The sequence below is a fragment of the Batrachochytrium dendrobatidis genome (assembly GCF_000203795.2).
Source record: "Batrachochytrium dendrobatidis JAM81 unplaced genomic scaffold BATDEscaffold_7, whole genome shotgun sequence".
NCBI classification, from domain to species: domain Eukaryota; kingdom Fungi; phylum Chytridiomycota; class Chytridiomycetes; order Rhizophydiales; genus Batrachochytrium; species Batrachochytrium dendrobatidis.
The window spans coordinates 39,120-57,961 of record NW_006281105.1 but is presented as its reverse complement, the minus strand read 5'-3'; the positions used below and the strand labels follow the sequence as shown (position 1 = coordinate 57,961).

At 38.4% G+C, this 18,842-nt stretch overlaps 6 protein-coding genes across 6 annotated transcripts; 4 read left to right on the top strand and 2 right to left on the bottom strand.

Moving 5' to 3' along the window:
* Positions 1-1,930: 1,930 nt before the first annotated feature.
* Positions 1,931-2,593, bottom strand: BATDEDRAFT_25264 (uncharacterized protein; the record flags this gene model as incomplete). The annotated part of the gene is made up of 1 exon (XM_006679351.1): positions 1,931-2,593. One exon carries the CDS (start codon positions 2,591-2,593, stop codon positions 1,931-1,933), a length of 663 nt encoding a protein of 220 aa, XP_006679414.1.
* A 2,465-nt stretch (positions 2,594-5,058) lies between these two features.
* On the bottom strand, positions 5,059-5,691 carry BATDEDRAFT_89361 (uncharacterized protein; the record flags this gene model as incomplete). Its single annotated transcript, XM_006679553.1, has 1 exon — positions 5,059-5,691. One exon carries the CDS (start codon positions 5,689-5,691, stop codon positions 5,059-5,061), a length of 633 nt encoding a protein of 210 aa, XP_006679616.1.
* Positions 5,692-9,242: 3,551 nt separating this feature from the next.
* BATDEDRAFT_89346 (uncharacterized protein) lies at positions 9,243-11,012 on the top strand (the record flags this gene model as incomplete). Its single annotated transcript, XM_006679635.1, has 2 exons — positions 9,243-9,375; positions 9,508-11,012. The coding sequence occupies 2 exons, from the start codon at positions 9,243-9,245 to the stop codon at positions 11,010-11,012; spliced, it is 1,638 nt and encodes a 545-aa protein (XP_006679698.1).
* Positions 11,013-12,563: 1,551 nt separating this feature from the next.
* On the top strand, positions 12,564-13,085 carry BATDEDRAFT_89347 (uncharacterized protein; the record flags this gene model as incomplete). Its single annotated transcript, XM_006679634.1, has 1 exon — positions 12,564-13,085. One exon carries the CDS (start codon positions 12,564-12,566, stop codon positions 13,083-13,085), a length of 522 nt encoding a protein of 173 aa, XP_006679697.1.
* Positions 13,086-14,397: 1,312 nt separating this feature from the next.
* On the top strand, positions 14,398-15,312 carry BATDEDRAFT_25260 (uncharacterized protein; the record flags this gene model as incomplete). The annotated part of the gene is made up of 1 exon (XM_006679350.1): positions 14,398-15,312. The coding sequence occupies one exon, from the start codon at positions 14,398-14,400 to the stop codon at positions 15,310-15,312; it is 915 nt and encodes a 304-aa protein (XP_006679413.1).
* Positions 15,313-16,705: 1,393 nt separating this feature from the next.
* On the top strand, positions 16,706-17,647 carry BATDEDRAFT_89349 (uncharacterized protein; the record flags this gene model as incomplete). Its single annotated transcript, XM_006679633.1, has 1 exon — positions 16,706-17,647. One exon carries the CDS (start codon positions 16,706-16,708, stop codon positions 17,645-17,647), a length of 942 nt encoding a protein of 313 aa, XP_006679696.1.
* Positions 17,648-18,842: the final 1,195 nt, after the last annotated feature.

Here is an 18,842-nt window from a genome sequence, read left to right as displayed (position 1 = left end):
TGCATGTATAGTATTAAAAGCATATCGAGGGACCTTCCTAAGGAACTGTGTTGTTGTCAGGGCCAGGGTTGATTTGCTGTTAAAGTTTAAGCTTTGAAGGGATAATCCCTTGAACGACAACCGCAACTTTGACTACCGTTGTTTGACTATGCATTCAAATATCGTATGGTTGATCGTACAACTTTCCACCCTTTTACACCCTAAAAAGGGTCAGCGTTATATAGGCAAATGTGCACATGTCAAGTAAAACGGCTAACCATGTAATAATTGAATTACAGCCATTTCATATAGCTGGTCAATATGGCGGTCATCAATATGTGCTGGTACTCGATGTTTTTCAATTGGCAAGTGATTGACTTGGTTCAAACATGTCGCGGTTTAGTGATGATTTTGATTAAGCTTGGTACGATCTGTCATCACTGCACATTATCCATTCAATCAATCAACCAAGTCAATCAACTGGATCAATACAATACAGTCCATGTTGCAGCCACAATGTCACATTGATGATTGGTGACTTGCAGCAGTTGTGTTGGCATTGCATGTTGTGTGTTACTGTATCAACATCGATTGTCACTATATAGCTGTATCAACCACACATTATGATCATATGTCATGGTTGACTCGTATTCTGGATTGATGCACTCATTGCATTGTATCACTTGAATAGCTCGTTATATGAATTGTATATACACTGCAATTGGATCCAGTCACTCGACATCACAACGCTGTCCACATACAACCTGATTGTGATGATGATTGTCGATCTGATTGTCGTGTCAGTATATATGTCGAGTATGTATATCCGAGTGATCAAGCCATACATGTATATGCATACAATACATACAATGCACACCAGTTGAGTTGATCAGCATGTCTCAACTGGCCAATATCGTCAATCTGGTTGTACACGCACTTGACATGTATATCTGGACAGTGATCATTGTACAATCCAGACTGTTGTGCAAACCATATATGACCAGTCATGTCAAGTATCCAATCAAACATCCAGCCATGAATACAACCAGAAATACAAACTCGGGTAGTCCGAGTATCGATCAACAACTGCAAACGATATCAAACTACCATGCACAATCGATTGCAGTCCACACCAGTTATAATCAATTACACATGTCACATATACCACAATGCATGTTGATATGTTGCATTTGAATACATGGCATGATGGTCAATATCAAACACATACAACTGGTAATGCATGGCCAATGACGGCACTCGACGACTGCAACGATCGATACCAACATATCGAGTGAGTTGATATATTGTATCGACATTGGATGCGCGATATCAACAGATGGAATATGGTATATTGGTGCAAGTATATGATTATCACTCCATTAGTATGTGTGATCACACTACACCAATCGACCAGTATACGATCACTGCATACATCAACATGTGCATAATGACCATATTGTTGGTATTGTATATTCAACATGTGATACTTGACACACGACAGAGTTGACACTGCGACTGATGTGTGTGATCAGTCAGGCTATTGATGCAACCATTTTGATACCACAATCAGCGAGTCAAACCAGTCAAATTGATCAGATCAGATATCAACACACATGACTATTATTGATATTGGTGTTGCATGTGCCAATACGACATGTTGAGCAATATCATATCGACACAATACACACATGCATGTCAGCATCATCAATGTGTACAACTATGCAATATACAATCAACTGTATTGTATTGGAAATACAAGTGTCAATGTACAATATGATATCATGCCAACCAAGACCGTGTACAATAATCAGATATAATGCATGTAAATCCAATATCAAATATCAAATGGCAGTTATATTTTATTGCAGTCATAATCAAATGTAGTTTTAGAATGATAGTCGAGTCAGTTTAGATTAGCATTCAAGCCAACTGAATCGTTATGCTCAGATGATCAAGCGTAATTGGGTTTATACAATCTTCTGGGGGAGCGAGATCGAGATCGAGAGCGGGAGCGGGATCTTCCTCTACCACCTCCTCCATGGGATTGGCTAGGACCTTGCTGTTGTTGTGACGATCTATTGGGTCCACTAAATCCAGGACCAGATTCTGCCTGTGCTTCCAGTGGACCATCATAAAATTGGCGGATGTATTGCCGAATGGCATATGTTGCCTGAAGTCGTTTCATGTTATGACCAATCGAGTCGGAATTTTGTCTTCCCTTGAAAAAGTAATCCACAAACTCCTTTGCTTTCCATCTCAGTGCCGAAGACGATTTTTGATTATCAGTCTTGTACTTGTTAACCTGATATCCAAGCTTCAAGAGAATGTAATGTTCGTTTCTAAGATGGTATTGCTGATATCCAGATGCCTGCAGAGTAGTGATAAGCGCCTTTTGAGCATCGTATGCGGCTAATGCCATCTCGAATGCTTTCTTTGCTTGCATATGATATTTTCTTGCTAGAGCGTATTTTTTAGTAGCATGTGCACTGTCTCTATCAAGTGAAGTAATCATAAGTGGAACTATAGCACGAGAACTTTGAGATCCATCGGGAGGAGCTGCAATGACCGAGCGGGAAAGCAGGATTGACGTTAATATGGCGACTAAGAACCTCATTTTGTTGTTTGGTAAGCAGTTGTATAACGTCTGATGAGCAAGTTTTGGGTCATATTTATATTTTTTATTGCATGTACAATATTAAAAGCATGTCGAGTGACATTTCTAAAAAAATATATCGATAGAGTCAAGGTTGGTTTGTTGCTATTAGCCGTATTTAGGCAAAATAAAACATTAAATAAGGGCTCCTAAATACATGATAAGCAGTCCGCTTCATGACATGATTGGGCTAATCTTTAAGCAATACAATACTTTTTGAACTCGACGGATTGACTGATCCTTGTGCTCTTTTACAAAAATACAGAGCGAATGTTTACATTATTGCTCCAATACATTCCACATCTTCTCAACCTCCAACCCAACCTCGGGAATGTAACTGTTATTTTCATGCCAATCACCGATGTTGTGCAATCTGCTTTTTGAGGTAAAGCGCAAATGTATCTGGCTATTAGGCTACGATAAAGCTTTGATAAAAAGCAATCAATTTCCAATAACAAATATGTAACGATTGTTTATTCCAAGACAATTGAAATAAAAAGTGCTTCATTTTACGTGAATACGGCTGTTAAAATTTAAGCTTTGAAGGGATAATCCCTTGAACGACAACCGCAACTTTGACTGCCGTTGTTTGACTATGCATTCAAATATCGTATGGTTGATCGTACAACTTTCCACCCTTTTACACCCTAAAAAGGGTCAGCGTTATATAGGCAAATGTGCACATGTCAAGTAAAACGGCTAACCATGTAATAATTGAATTACAGCCATTTCATATAGCTGGTCAATATGGCGGTCATCAATATGTGCTGGTACTCGATGTTTTTCAATTGGCAAGTGATTGACTTGGTTCAAACATGTCGCGGTTTAGTGATGATTTTGATTAAGCTTGATACGATCTGTCATCACTGCACATTATCCATTCAATCAATCAGCCAAGTCAATCAACTGAATCAATACAATACAGTCCATGTTGCAGCCACAATGTCACATTGATGATTGGTGATTTACAGCAGTTGTGTTGGCATTGCATGTTGTGTGTTACTATATCAATATCGATTGTCACTATATAGCTGTATCAACCACACATCATGATCATATGTCATGGTTGACTCGTATTTTGGTTTGATGCATTCATTGCATTGTATCACTTGAATAGCTCGTTGTATGACTCGTATACACTGCAATTGGATCCAGTCACTCGACATTACAACGCTGTCCACATACAACCTGATTGTGATGGTGGTTGTCGACCTGATTGTCGTGTCAGTATATATGTCGAGTATGTATATCCGAGTGATCAAGCTATACATGTATATGCATACAATACATACAATGCACACCAGTTGAGTTGATCAGCATGTGTCAACTGGCCAATATCGTCAATCTGGTTATACACGCACTTGACATGTGCATCTGGACAGTGATCATTGTACAATCCAGATTGTTGTGCAAACCATATATGACCAGTCATGTCAAGTATCCAATCAAACATCCAGTCGTGAATACAACCAGGAATACAAACTCGGGTAGTCCGAGTATCGATCAACAACTGCGATCGATATCAAACTATCGTGCACAATTGATTGTAATCTACACCAGTTATAATCAATTACACATGTCACATATACCACAATGCATGTTGATATGTTGCATTTGAATACATGGCATGATGGTCAATATCAAACACATACAACTGGTAATGCATGGCCAATGACGGCACTCGACGACTGCAACGATCGATACCAACATATCGAATGAGTTGATATATTGTATCGACACCAGATACGCGATATCAACAGATGGAATATGGTATACTGCTGCAAATACCATGATTATCACATTCCATTAGCATGTGTGATCATATTGCACCAATCGACCAGTATACGATCACTGCATACATCAACATGTGCATAATGACCATATTGTTGGTATTGTATATTCAACATGTGATACTTGACACACGACAGAGTTGACACTGCGACTGATGTGTGTGATCAGTCAGGCTATTGATGCAACCATTTTGATACCACAATCAGCGAGTCAAACGAGTCAAATTGATCAGATCAGATATCAACACACATGACTATTGTTGGTATTGGTATTGTATATGCCAATACGACATGTCAAACAATATCATATCGACACAATACACACATGCATGTCAGCATTATCAATGTGTACAACTATGCAATATACAATCAACTGTATTGTATTGTATTGGAAATACAAGTGTCAATGTACAATATGATATCATGTCAACCAAGACAGTGTACAATGATCAGATATAATGCATGTAAATCCAATATCAAATATCAAATGGCAGTTATATTTTATTGCAGTCATAATCAAATGTAGTTTTAGAATGATAGTCAAATCAGTTTAGATTAGCATTCAAGCCAACTGAATCGTTATGCTTAAATGATCAAGCGTAATCGAGGTTGTGTTTGTAAGAGCCCACGTGGATCTTATGATCTTCTGGGAGAGCGAGATCGAGAGCGGGAGCGGGATCTTCCTCTACCACCTCTTCCTCTACCGCCTCTTCCTCTACCTCCTCCATGGGATTGGCTAGGACCTTGCTGTTGTGATCCACCATCAGAGGTTATTTTTGGTGCTTCCAGTGGACCTTTATAGAAGTCGCGAATGTAATCCCGAATTATAGGAGTTGCCTGGAGACATTTTATGCGATAGCCAATCGATTCGGGTTTCTGGTTTCCATAAAAGTATTCCACAAGCTCCCCTGCCTTTTTCCTCAGGTTATTAGATATCCATCTAAGCTTTTTCTTGTACTTGATAACTTGGAATTCAAGCTTCGTGAGAAGAATACGTTCGTATTTAAGATATTCTGGCTTATATCCAGATTCTTCCAGAGTAGTGATAAGCGCCTTTTGATCCTCGTATGTGGCTACTGCCAACTCAACTGCTTTCTTTGATTGCATGTGGTTTTGTCTTGCTATAGCGTATCGCTTAATAACATACCCAGGATTTCCTGTGATTACATCAATACGATAGGGGATCAACCTACGGGATCCATCGGGTGGAGCTGCAATGACCGAGCAGGCAAGCAGGATTGACGTTAATATGGCGACTAAGAGCCTCATTTTGTTGTTTGGTTAAGCAGTTGTATAACGTCTGATGAGCAAGTTTTGGGTCATATTTATATTTTTTATTGCATGTATAGTATTAAAAGCATATCGAGGGACCTTCCTAAGGAACTGTGTTGTTGTCAGGGCCAGGGTTGATTTGCTGTTAAAATTTAAGCTTTGAAGGGATAATCCCTTGAACGACAACCGCAACTTTGACTGCCGTTGTTTGACTATGCATTCAAATATCGTATGGTTGATCGTACAACTTTCCACCCTTTTACACCCTAAAAAGGGTCAGCGTTATATAGGCAAATGTGCACATGTCAAGTAAAACGGCTAACCATGTAATAATTGAATTACAGCCATTTCATATAGCTGGTCAATATGGCGGTCATCAATATGTGCTGGTACTCGATGTTTTTCAATTGGCAAGTGATTGACTTGGTTCAAACATGTCGCGGTTTAGTGATGATTTTGATTAAGCTTGATACGATCTGTCATCACTGCACATTATCCATTCAATCAATCAGCCAAGTCAATCAACTGAATCAATACAATACAGTCCATGTTGCAGCCACAATGTCACATTGATGATTGGTGATTTACAGCAGTTGTGTTGGCATTGCATGTTGTGTGTTACTATATCAATATCGATTGTCACTATATAGCTGTATCAACCACACATCATGATCATATGTCATGGTTGACTCGTATTTTGGTTTGATGCATTCATTGCATTGTATCACTTGAATAGCTCGTTGTATGACTCGTATACACTGCAATTGGATCCAGTCACTCGACATTACAACGCTGTCCACATACAACCTGATTGTGATGGTGGTTGTCGACCTGATTGTCGTGTCAGTATATATGTCGAGTATGTATATCCGAGTGATCAAGCTATACATGTATATGCATACAATACATACAATGCACACCAGTTGAGTTGATCAGCATGTGTCAACTGGCCAATATCGTCAATCTGGTTATACACGCACTTGACATGTGCATCTGGACAGTGATCATTGTACAATCCAGACTGTTGTGCAAACCATATATGACCAGTCATGTCAAGTATCCAATCAAACATCCAGTCGTGAATACAACCAGGAATACAAACTCGGGTAGTCCGAGTATCGATCAACAACTGCGATCGATATCAAACTATCGTGCACAATTGATTGTAATCTACACCAGTTATAATCAATTACACATGTCACGGTGTATGTTGATATGTTGCATTTGAATACATGTCATGATGGTCAATGTCAAACACACACAACTGGTAATGCATGGCCAATGACGGCACTCGACGACTGCAACGATCGATACCAACATATCGAATGAGTTGATATATTGTATCGACACTGGATGCGCGATATCAACAGATGGAATATGGTATACTGCTGCAAATACCATGATTATCACATTCCATTAGCATGTGTGATCATATTGCACCAATCGACCAGTATACGATCACTGCATACACCATACGTTGGTGTTTACCACTGTATACATGTGATGTATATTGGTTATAGTTCATGATATCAACGAGTTTATACATACTACTTACACCACACACATCAAACCGACTCAGCAAATTCAATTCATAGGAAACACCGCAGTCCAGAACGAGACATCCACAGTTTGTTCAGATCTATGCTTAGTCCTGATATCATTGTCAAGCAAGTAATGGGCACACCAGGTTTTGAATTCAGCATTTTAAAATCGGTGGTTTGAAACATCGAGTATGCCATCCTTTCATTTTGGTATGGTACAAGGTCATGGATGTTGAAATGGAAATAAGATTGTCATATGACATTAAATGAGATTGATGGCGATATCGTGGGTTTGAAATGAAATGCACTATTTATTGGTCAATTGGGTTAATAGAATGATATCACTGAGAAATTCACATTTGATCTATCTGAGCACCAGGAGTAAATTGTTTTGGGGTTTTGGTACATCTTTCCACATTTGAAACGACAGCTCAAGTTTGAGCAAACACATCTTTAATCTTTAAAAATACTATGCACGCAAAACTGAAAGCATTCAATCTTGAAGCCAACTGGTGATTGGCATGCTTGAGTTTGAAAAGTGATCATGTCTAGTAAATATCTTATGCAGGTTTCGTGATCGGTTTTGTGCTGTTACGAGGTTTTAGGAACCCAGAACTGCATGTTTACGTCAAGCCATAACATGACAGCTATAGACTTGACAGTAATGGACTAGTTGATGAGTAGTTTAGCCATATTATTGGTATGCATTTGAAATTGAAGTCGGCCGAAACATTGGGTTTTAGAAATTCGTGTAGATCTAACACAGGTTGCTGGAGATGAAGGCGTGTTGCAGCCCTGATTGAGAGCCCAACAGCAGCAGGTGCATTTTTGCTTGCAATAGTGGCCCTTTAGTAGCTACACGAATAAATGACCAATAATTATTCAGGAATAAGCATTTGTATTGGCTGCATTTTCATAACAGCAATTGGTTCACTTTTTTGGCATCAAGGTATATACGCTAGCCAATAGTATGCTTGAGGTTATGCTAATAGTAGCAGTAAATGCGAGACTTGTCGAGATTTAATTCCATTTACAAATCACCCTTATACGGTCATCCAAGCATTTCATCTCTTGTTTTCAGCTGTAATTCAGGCTTACAGCCATATTCATGTCGACTGGAGCATTGAATAAGGAGTCGGTACATAGTAAACAATCAGTCTCATGGTATACTCGTTTCAAATTCCACTAAATGTGCTAAACAGCACTGCCTTTGAACTCACTAGAGTTTACTGGTTTCCATTGTACTCATTTCTATGTGGAGCAACTCAACAAATGCTCACATCACAGCTTCAGTCAATCCCACTTGTTCAATCTCCAATCCTTCTTTCTTACAAACCAAACTTACAATCATTACTGAACTCGAATCCAAACGTATCTGAAATTCAGAATACAACAATGAGTGTGTGCAGGACACTGAGAGTAATCAAACACAGGACTTGTATTGCAATGGATAAATCTGGATTGTAATGCATGAATCTGCGTTTAAGCTTGGTAATTGTACAATGCATGACTATGTTAAAAGAGACAAAAGGGAGGTTTAAAACTATAATTTGATTGTGTGCATCATATGATGGACGGTGAGTTTTGGATAAGAGTTGAGAAGCAACACACTCAATTTTTATCAGGAGAATGAAACGAGTATGCAACTAATGCCTATTTCGTGGCAAAATAGAGCCAATCACTGCGAAATACAGAAAGATGATACACTTTACATAAATATGACTTTAGTGGCTCGAGCAAGACAGCTTTTCTAATTATAGATTCTATCCAGATACTCCCTAAATTTAGTTACAGCTAGTGGCAATGGGGATAAAAAGGGAGTTTAGCAGTCATGTATGTATTTGGCACAGCATTTCATACAAAAAGTCTGCTGATCATCCACTTTTAGCTACAGTTTTGAAATCAGGGCTGGAAAACCCATGTGTTTACTTGCGAAAGCATGCGCTGAATTTCCTATATAATTGGCAAATTTCATAATATCGAACGACCATCATCTAAATCACAATCATGAAGTCTCCACTATTCTCAGTCATATTTGCTCTTGCTGTTAGCTATACTGTTGCTGTCCCAACAAAGGCTGGAACTTCAATTCGTCCAAACGGATTCGCACCCAACAAAATTACACTTGTTCATACAAATGGTGAGTTGAAATAAATGGATTGCTAAACTACGTTTCATCAAGCCATAGTTTGTAGACAATATGATTTGAATATTAAGCTATTGATGACAATTCACGAAATCCTGTACTGATTTTATCATGCCACTGTTTTAGATATACACGCTCATTTTGACCAGTTTAATGTTGGCGGTGTGGACTGCTCTCAGGCAGAAATTGACGCAAACACTTGCTATGGTGGTATAGCTCGTATCAAAACAGCTGTTGACCAGATTCGAAAAAATACCAAGGACGTTTTGATGCTGGATGCAGGCGATCAATTCCAAGGCACCATGTTTTTCAATACATTTGGTGGAAAGCCATCTGCTGAATTCATGAATGATCTGAAATATGATGCCATGTCTTTAGGAAACCACGAGTTTGATCGTGGTGTCGGTTATCTAGCCGACTTTATCAAATCACTCAATTTCCCAGCTCTTTCATCCAATATTGAGTTTACGACAGCGCCAAGGCTTAAAGATGCTGGTGTCGTACCGTATATCTACTTGGAAAAGTACTCTCTTGCCATTATTGGATACATTACCAAGACAACTGCAGAGATTACCACTGGAGGAAGGGATGTCAAGTTTTACGATCCTGTTGCGCCAGTCCAGAAATATGTCGACGAACTGCACAGCCAGGGCATTAAGCGTATCATTTGTGTTTCTCACAATGGATATCACCAGGACCAGTATCTTGCCCAAAATACCAAGGGAGTCCAGCTCATTGTTGGTGGACACTCGCACTCTCTTCTTTTAAAAGACACATCGCTTCCTAATGTCGAGGGTCTGTATCCAACTGTGGTAAAGAATCTTGAAGGAAAGGATACCTATGTGGTCCAGGCTCACCGTTTTGGCGACTATCTTGGATATCTCGAACTTGAATGGGATTTGTTTGACAACATGAAACCACCTAAAGGCGATCCCATACTTCTTGATCAACAGTTTACGCCCAATCCCGAATACCAAGCCAAAGTAGATAAGCTTCGTGAATCTTTTTCGAGTCTTTCTGAAAAAACTCTTGGCAAATCTTTGGGAGATTTCCTTGTTGAAGACTGCATTACTGGTGAGTGTGCATTTGGAAATCTAGTGACTGATTGTATGATTGAAAATCATAAAGAGGAAGGTGCTCAAATCGCCATGGTGAACTCTGGTACAATCCGAGCATCTATTCTCAAGGGACCAGTGTCCCATGCCGATATCATGACCATTGCACCGTTTGATAATGCTGTCGTAAATTTTAAATACTCGGGCAAGCAAATCATGGAACTTCTTGAAAACTCTGCAGCCATGTACAATCCCACTTTGAAAAAAAGTTTTATTACTGTCCCTCAGTATTCTGGCTTGACGTTTGATTTTGACTCCAAGAAACCTATTGGTAGCAAAATCACCAAAGTTCTTGTAGGCGGTAAACCTTTGGAGATGGAGACCTTGTACAATTTCTACACTCTGGATTATATTGCAGACGGAGGTGATAACATGATACCGCCTATTGCTTACAAGTCTGACGAGTTGATTGCAGATTCATTGGCAATGTGCATTGAGCGTCGTGGAACCATCACGCCAGCTGTTGAAGGTCGTTTCCCCAAAATCCGAGATTCAAATGCTTTATTTGAGCCCTGATCCATTGCTAAAACAGTTTGACATGATTGGTTCAACTCTTTCAAATGCATATTGTGTGTTGCTTAAATAGATGCTATCTTGATGGTAATTCAAGTTCATCCTTTACAAATCTTAATAAACAAAAATACAAGGATTTATATGGTTTTTTGAATGACAGTCAATAGTCTAGTGTGTTGGATAATATTGAAATGGTTTGTTCAAGTGTAGTGAATCCAAGACATGTATGCTAATCCTGTGACAAGATTAAATCAGGATACTCGACATGTATCGAGTTGATGACGTAGCAAATATTACTGGCTGTTGTCTGATGATATATTATAGAGTTGGATTTGTAAAGTGAACACTGCTGGTAATTGAACTGCAGTATCTAGCATATTGTTTTGAATACTTTTGACTCCAAATGCTTGATTGCGATTGCAGGTGCACTTATAAACCAAATGTGTTTTGAACGATTCATACACTCCATTCATATTTGTTTTACCCCACTTGCTCAATACATGTGAAATGAATGCAATTATCGGTATATCAGTCACTGATCCTGTGCTACAAGCCATGTGTATATTTATTGCATGTATTACATCATATCTCATTCCGATTGTTGGGCTAGTTCATCTATTTTGGTCTCCATTTGGTCTCCATTTGATACTCCATTTGGCATTCCATTGTTTCATTGATGCTGTAAAGTCGAAACATTGTTTTGGAGTCTGTTGAAAATGGATTCTGGATAGCATTGCCAGTCTACAGCCATCAGACACCGTTTCCTGAACCAACCTGCTCCATTATGCTTATCAATTGATTTTGATACTAGTACTATATAGTAGCATACCTACCACACCAAGTTTGGCACATGCAAAGCAAACTGATTGGCAAGACAATGACTTTGTATAACTATAAAATCATGCATGGCGAATATGCAATTCAATCTGATGCAACTTTACTTGTCGAAGCTCGAGTGATGTCCTATATGACCAATAGGATCACATCAGGACATACTCATTCAACCCTAATCCTGACCATGTTATTTTCAGCAATCCCTGTGATCTGATGTGGTTTAGTAGCAAGCAGCCAATCTTGAGTTTAGGGGGGAAAATCCCTTTACAACATCACACCAAAATCAATCAGTTTATCCCATATGCTCTGGTTGTCGAATGTCAATGTTTCAAGACACAAAAAGCATATGTTGACTAAGAATGGTATATTAGTCAGGTCTTGGAGTTGGCCGTTAGTGTACAGGAGTCAGTAAATGGTAGCCGCCCTTTGGTCAAATACAAGTCTGTGTAGACTCGATTACTAAATTTGGGATAAATAGATGGGACGACACAGTCCGGTTCAATTGTGAGGCGTGTTGTAACCTTTCATATAGCTTGTGACCCACAAAGCTTTCGTGTAATTACTAAAATAGTTTATCCATATGGACAATGCTTTGACAACAAACTCCACTGTTACTCCTTGTCGAGTATAAAACATGCAAGCAGTCCCATTTTGAAAACTATACAGGCACTGAAATTGATACATTGGCGCCGATTAACACATTTCAAACAGTATAGCATAATGAAACTTGTTCAATGGAGTATTGTTCTTGGGGTTTCTAGCATGGCTCTTGCAGCTGTTCCTTCTGATAGTCCAGAAGATAACCCCAACTTGCAGCGTCGTGCATTGGAATTGGAATTACCAGAACAAGATGTGCACATGTTTGCTCGCTCACCTATACCACCAGTATCAAAAATACAACAGCGACAGGATGCTATAGCAAATTATAAACAGGCGTACAAAGAACTAAATAATCACAGGCTTAATCTTAGACAACAAAAAGAAAATGGGCTAAAGAAACATTTAGACATTTTGAATCAGAAAAGACAAAAAATAGAACTTGCAAAACAGAGGAGGCAACGAGTTCAAGGAATCAAGGAAAGACTCATAAAAGAAAGAAAAGGCGAATTGAAACCAAAAAACGAAAAAAAAGTAATCAAGGCTTTACCTATAAAAGAAAAAAAAGTAGTCAATGTTTTACCTATAAAAGAAAAGAAAAATGGGTTTATGAAATTTATAGCAAAGATGACAGGAAAGAAGTGATTCCAAGCCTAAATAACGGTCTTTCATTATAGTTGTATTCACATAAAATGAAACATTTTTATGTATTCATCCTGCAATGACTGTATTATGCATTGCAACATACAATGATTACTACACATTGACTGCATTGCGTGTTCGATATACAACAACCATCATATGACACACAATCAGACTATAATGTTAGATCTACACTTTGTGCACATTTGGTAGTCATACATTGTACGATCACCAAGTTTGAACCCACATTCATGTACTGTGTTTGACTGTCAATATTGTCAATACAACTCTGTACACTCATTTGTTGTATTCTGAATCACGGATACGATTGCAATCTAGTTCAACAACAATCATGGCACATGTCAGTAATGCAACTGTTGTTTGCATGCCAATCACCACCAACAACACCACTGTATTGTCAACCAGTCCATGACACTGACTGTTTATTACACACCAACACTGTTAGTATTCCGTTTACATGACTAGACTGCAAGTTGTCGTATTCGTTTCTGTAGATTTGAAATTGTTAGTAATCGAGTTTTGACATTCAATTCGTGCTGTTTTTGTATATTTTTGTATATTGCTGGACATTCAACTCAACGTCTTGTTCCAAAGTAGACATGTGTTTGATGTCATGTTTGTATAATCGAAACAGGAATCAAGTTTGTCAAGTAAACGCTGCAAGACTATTGACAACCAGTCATGTACAGTATTGAGTCGGATGTTCATACTATTGATAGCATGACAATTGACAGTTCAAGAGTTCTGTTGAAGCTTTTCTAATCATTGGCAATACTTTGAGTTTGCGTATTGAAAATATTACAGTTGACATAAAGTATTGATATTGCTGATATGACCATCAATCCATACTGCATTGAACAGGACTGCAACAGTGTCATATCACTAGATCAAGTGTTGAGGCAGAGCCGTTTGAAGGATTTTACCACTAATATTTGACCAGCTGTTGTGTGGATAAACTGTTACCCTATACTGACCGTAACTTGAAACTGACTGATCATGCAACTCATTTCAATATTTTTTTTAGTAAATGCGTCAGGGTTAGCAGTCCTTGACTGAGTCCTGCTTCATTCAATGGCTGAAGAGTTGTGCATAAAAAACTTGCATGTGAGTATCTGTGCTACATATACCTGAACAGTGTCAAGTCGTCCCTGCATAAGCTTATATAACCCTTATGTCTTGATTATATATTTTTAACCGTCATGAAAGCATAGTGCATATCCACAACCGACCCATTCATTACCAAGAATTGTCCTACTAGTTGACAAACTTTATCACATTCATTCTCGTCAACAGGATGAAATTCATATCGACTATTGTGTTGTTGCTATTGTCGGTGACAGTCAGTGCGGTAGTCATCGATCGTCCGTCTGCCATCGAATCAGAACCTGTAAAAGAATGCTCAACACACATGCAGCAACACACTGGTATTTGCGCTTCAACTGGAACAGAACAACAATCAACTGGAACCAATCATGATGTAGCTCAATCAACTGTAGATTCCGATGATTCAGACAGCTCTGTTGAAGAGTCCAACGAGCCCGATGAATTATTTGAGTTATTCGAGTTATTTGGGTTTGATGATGATATATTTGATGGTGCATCATACGACGACGCCTGCCATCTTCCTAAAAACTATATCCCAGAGAACGAGCGACCTATTCTCACACTTCAGCAAAAACTCGATGAAGTCGAGGAACGCATGAGGGATATGGGTATGAAAATTCCAGAAAATGTTGGAGACGGATATCCACACAAGATGAGCGCCAAGGCAAAAGAAAGAGTACTAACGGCTAAACAATCAGGGCGTAGGCGTAGAATGAGCTCATCTGATCAAAAAAAATTGGAGAAATGTGCACTAGGAAGATTATGGGTGTGTTGCAAGTTGGCTCTTGAACCTCTCGAAGAAGCATCGATAAGCGTTGTATCTGAACCTACTCCAGAATTAAAATCCATCTTGAAACCCGGATCTACTTTTAAACCCCACGGCTCAAAACACGATCATTCTAAAAAACATCATCAGAAATCAAGTCACGATGCTGGTTCAAGGGAAGCTAAAATACACTTTAACCCTGAGACTAGAATTCTTAGATATCTAAGTGAATCTAGCGCAACTCAAGAATATGATCTTCAATTTCCTCCACCAGAATCAAGGTTTGATAGACTCAAACGACAAATGCTAGAACTCATTGGATATAAAAAGTCTACTTGAACATTTCTACGCAAACCACCAGAACTAAAAGTGTATAGTAAATCAATGCTTGAACACTAGACTGCTTGGTAATTCAATTTCATTGTAAAACTGAAATCACGCTATTAACAACCTCGTTTAGAATATGTTGTACTGCAGTGTGTATATATGATTTATACTGTCAATTTGCATTCGTCATGTAAGCATTCAGTCATGTTTTTCCAATAAACACCTTGCATTGTCACCACCATTTCCAATGTAATAGTATGCTTGAATTGATCATATTGCACCAATCAGCTACTGTGCACTGAATGTATCAGATGGTGTCATGAAATGGTGGATAATATTCATAATTGAAGTATTGGCAGTCAGTGATTGAATGATACGATAGAATACCGCTGATCACTTTGTTGGTGACCAGTATCACATGTGTACAATACCAATATGTTGCACAACAGTCATTCAAACAGGTTGGAGCATGCCACATTGTAGCAATGCAACCAAATTGGTACAACACATGTCAACATACATGTAGTGTAGTGTATTGTAGTATACACTAGTAGTGATGATTCAACCAACGACATGCGTGGTTGTAATATTATACGTGAAACCACATGTTCATGTTCATGTCCATGATTATGGTGACATACAGCATTACAATAATGGGTCAGAAACAATATGATGGAACTGGATGCGTAATATCAAAACCATGTCCAGAATATGTGATATAACAACAACTTGCAGCCGTATTGATGTAAATGGACCACCAAATAACAGTGTTGGTGTGTAATAAACAGTTGCATTACTGACATGTGCCATGATTGTTGTTGAACTAGATTGCAATCATATCCGTGATTCAGAATACAACAAATGTGTGTACAGAGTTGTATGGACAACATTGACAGTCAAACACAATACATGAATATGGGTTCAAACTTGGTGATCGTACAATGTATGATTACTAAGAGTGTACAATGTGTAGATTCAACACTATAGTCTGATTATGTGTCATGATGATGGTTGTTGTATATCAAACAAGTAATGCAGTCAATGTGTAGTAATCACTGCATGATGAATACTAAAGTGATCCATTTGACATGAATACAGTTGTAAAAAGGAGCGTTTGTGGCTAAACAACACTCATGAAGGGTGCTTTTCAATATACCTGATAAAAGGGTCGTAAAAGCATAATTCAATCGATATGATCATCAAATTGATCAATATGATATTATGAACAGGGATCAGCATACTATGGTTTGATGGTTGCTCACTACAAGCAATCAAGTAACCCTGTGTCGTTGGTTAACCTAAAAGGGTTGGTTTACTATACAAAAATACAAATACAATCGAGTATGTTCATTCCTATAATCGACACTACTTTTGTATTAATCGTTTAAACCCATTGACCAATCTAATGAAATTGGTTGATATTGTATTCGTGCTGACTGCGGCAGCAACCACTAATGCAATACTGATACCGGCTAATAACGATGACTCACCCCAAGCATCAGGCACTTCGAGTCAAGTATCTGGTCCAACCAATGAACCTAATCCAGGCACTTCCGAATACTGGCAAAGCCTAATGGATATAATTAATTCAAGCATTTTCGACAAAGACCAGCAACAATCGATAGATGTAGTTGATCCAAGTACTTCCAAATTAGCTCAAGAACAACCAATTGATGAATTGGGTCCAAGTATTTCTGAACAAGATTGGAAAATCATAATAGATGGACCCGATCCAGGCATTCCAGAAGATTGGCGAGACTTGATTGATGAAGTCAATTCAAATATTCACAATCAGGACCAACAACAACCAATTGATATAGCTGGTCCAAGCACTTCCAAACGAGGACGAAAACGGCCAGCTGATATAGCTGGTCCGAGCACTTCCAAACAAGTCCGAAAACAGCCAACTGATATAGCTGGTCCAAGCACTTCTGACAAATACTGGCAAAGCCTAATGAATATAATTAGTCTAAATATTCCCAGCCAAGACCAACAACAACCAATGATTCATGACAGGTCGGGCAATACTGGATCGAATCAAGTGACTGGATTAAGTCGAAGATATCAGAAGGTTCTTGATGGTATAAATCAAAAACTTGAAGCGTCTAGAATAATACAAAAGAAAAAACGCAAAGAATATTATGACCATCAAGCAATTGGATTGGAGCAGCAATCAGCGCTATTAATGGGCAGAGAGATACCCAACTCAACGTACAACCCAGACACTGAAAAGCAGTTGAAAAAAGAGTATGAAAAGGCAAGCAGAAAAGTATACAATTTAAGACGAGACCTGAGAGGTTTTATGAAAAAGCATGGTTTAGATTTTGAAGAGCCGGAGTTGGATTGATGATTTTGAATAAATTTAAACTTTCTGATATGTTGATATTTATCGAGTATTGTGAATGAGTCAACAACCATATCATTGATTGTATACTGTGTTGGGTATTACATCAATAGTTACTGGGTTGTTGATTGATACATTGACACGGTTTATTACATATACATCAATGACATGATAACAACCAGTGTTGATTGTAACTACCAATCGCACTTGCATGATACCACCAACTGACCATATCGTGCATTGTACAACAAACGGAGCAATACACTTGTTCAAAGTTGGATGTAGATTATGCCATCAACTGGTTTGATATTGGTCAATCAGTGTTGTGTCAGTTTGTAATGTAATATATGTGATGTGGTATTGGTGGTGTCGTATTGACGCAAATGGACCACTAAGTGGCAGTTTTGGTGTGTAATAAACAGCCAGTGTCATGTCATGGTTGGCATACAAACAACAGTTGCATTACTGGCATGTGCCATGATTGTTGTTGAACTAGATTGCAATCGTATCCGTGATTCAAAATACAACAGAAACAACAAACGCCGGTTCAAGACTATTTCAGTTCAAATCATAGTTTGTGTGCATCATATCATCGACACTGTTTATAATAATTCATAATGTATATTGAGTCAACAGTCAATGTCAAGTACAAAACTACAACCAATATTCAGCATTGTTTATTCCAAACCAACAGTCAATCACTGCAAGATAGTGTTCAACTCTACATGAATGCGATTGTATACCATTTTGGTTTCAGCTGTAAATTTGAGCTATTTCGACTTGTCCAAACTTTGTTTCTAATCTGTGCGAGTTGTTGCGGATTCAGTACAAAGGTGAACAGATCTGATATTTCTACTCGAGATACTGGAGTGTCTTGATTGAATGCACTTTAACAAAACAGTCAATACTATGCTGTTTTGTTGGATCACATCAATTGATATACTCTTGGATACTCGTGGCTAGTTTACTGTGTTGTATTTGTTAGACATTGATTGTGATCTAGTTGGATGTCACGGATAGCAACAATCGACATGACAGTGGACACTGGTGGACATGTACACTGCAATGTGACTGTCAGCAACCATCACCATCAGTGTGTATCATGTGTTTAAAAGTACTCGCATGCATTGGATTCAACACCACGTTTGTGATTGGGTTTGATTTGTATTGTATTGGTGGTGTTGTTTTGCATATATCA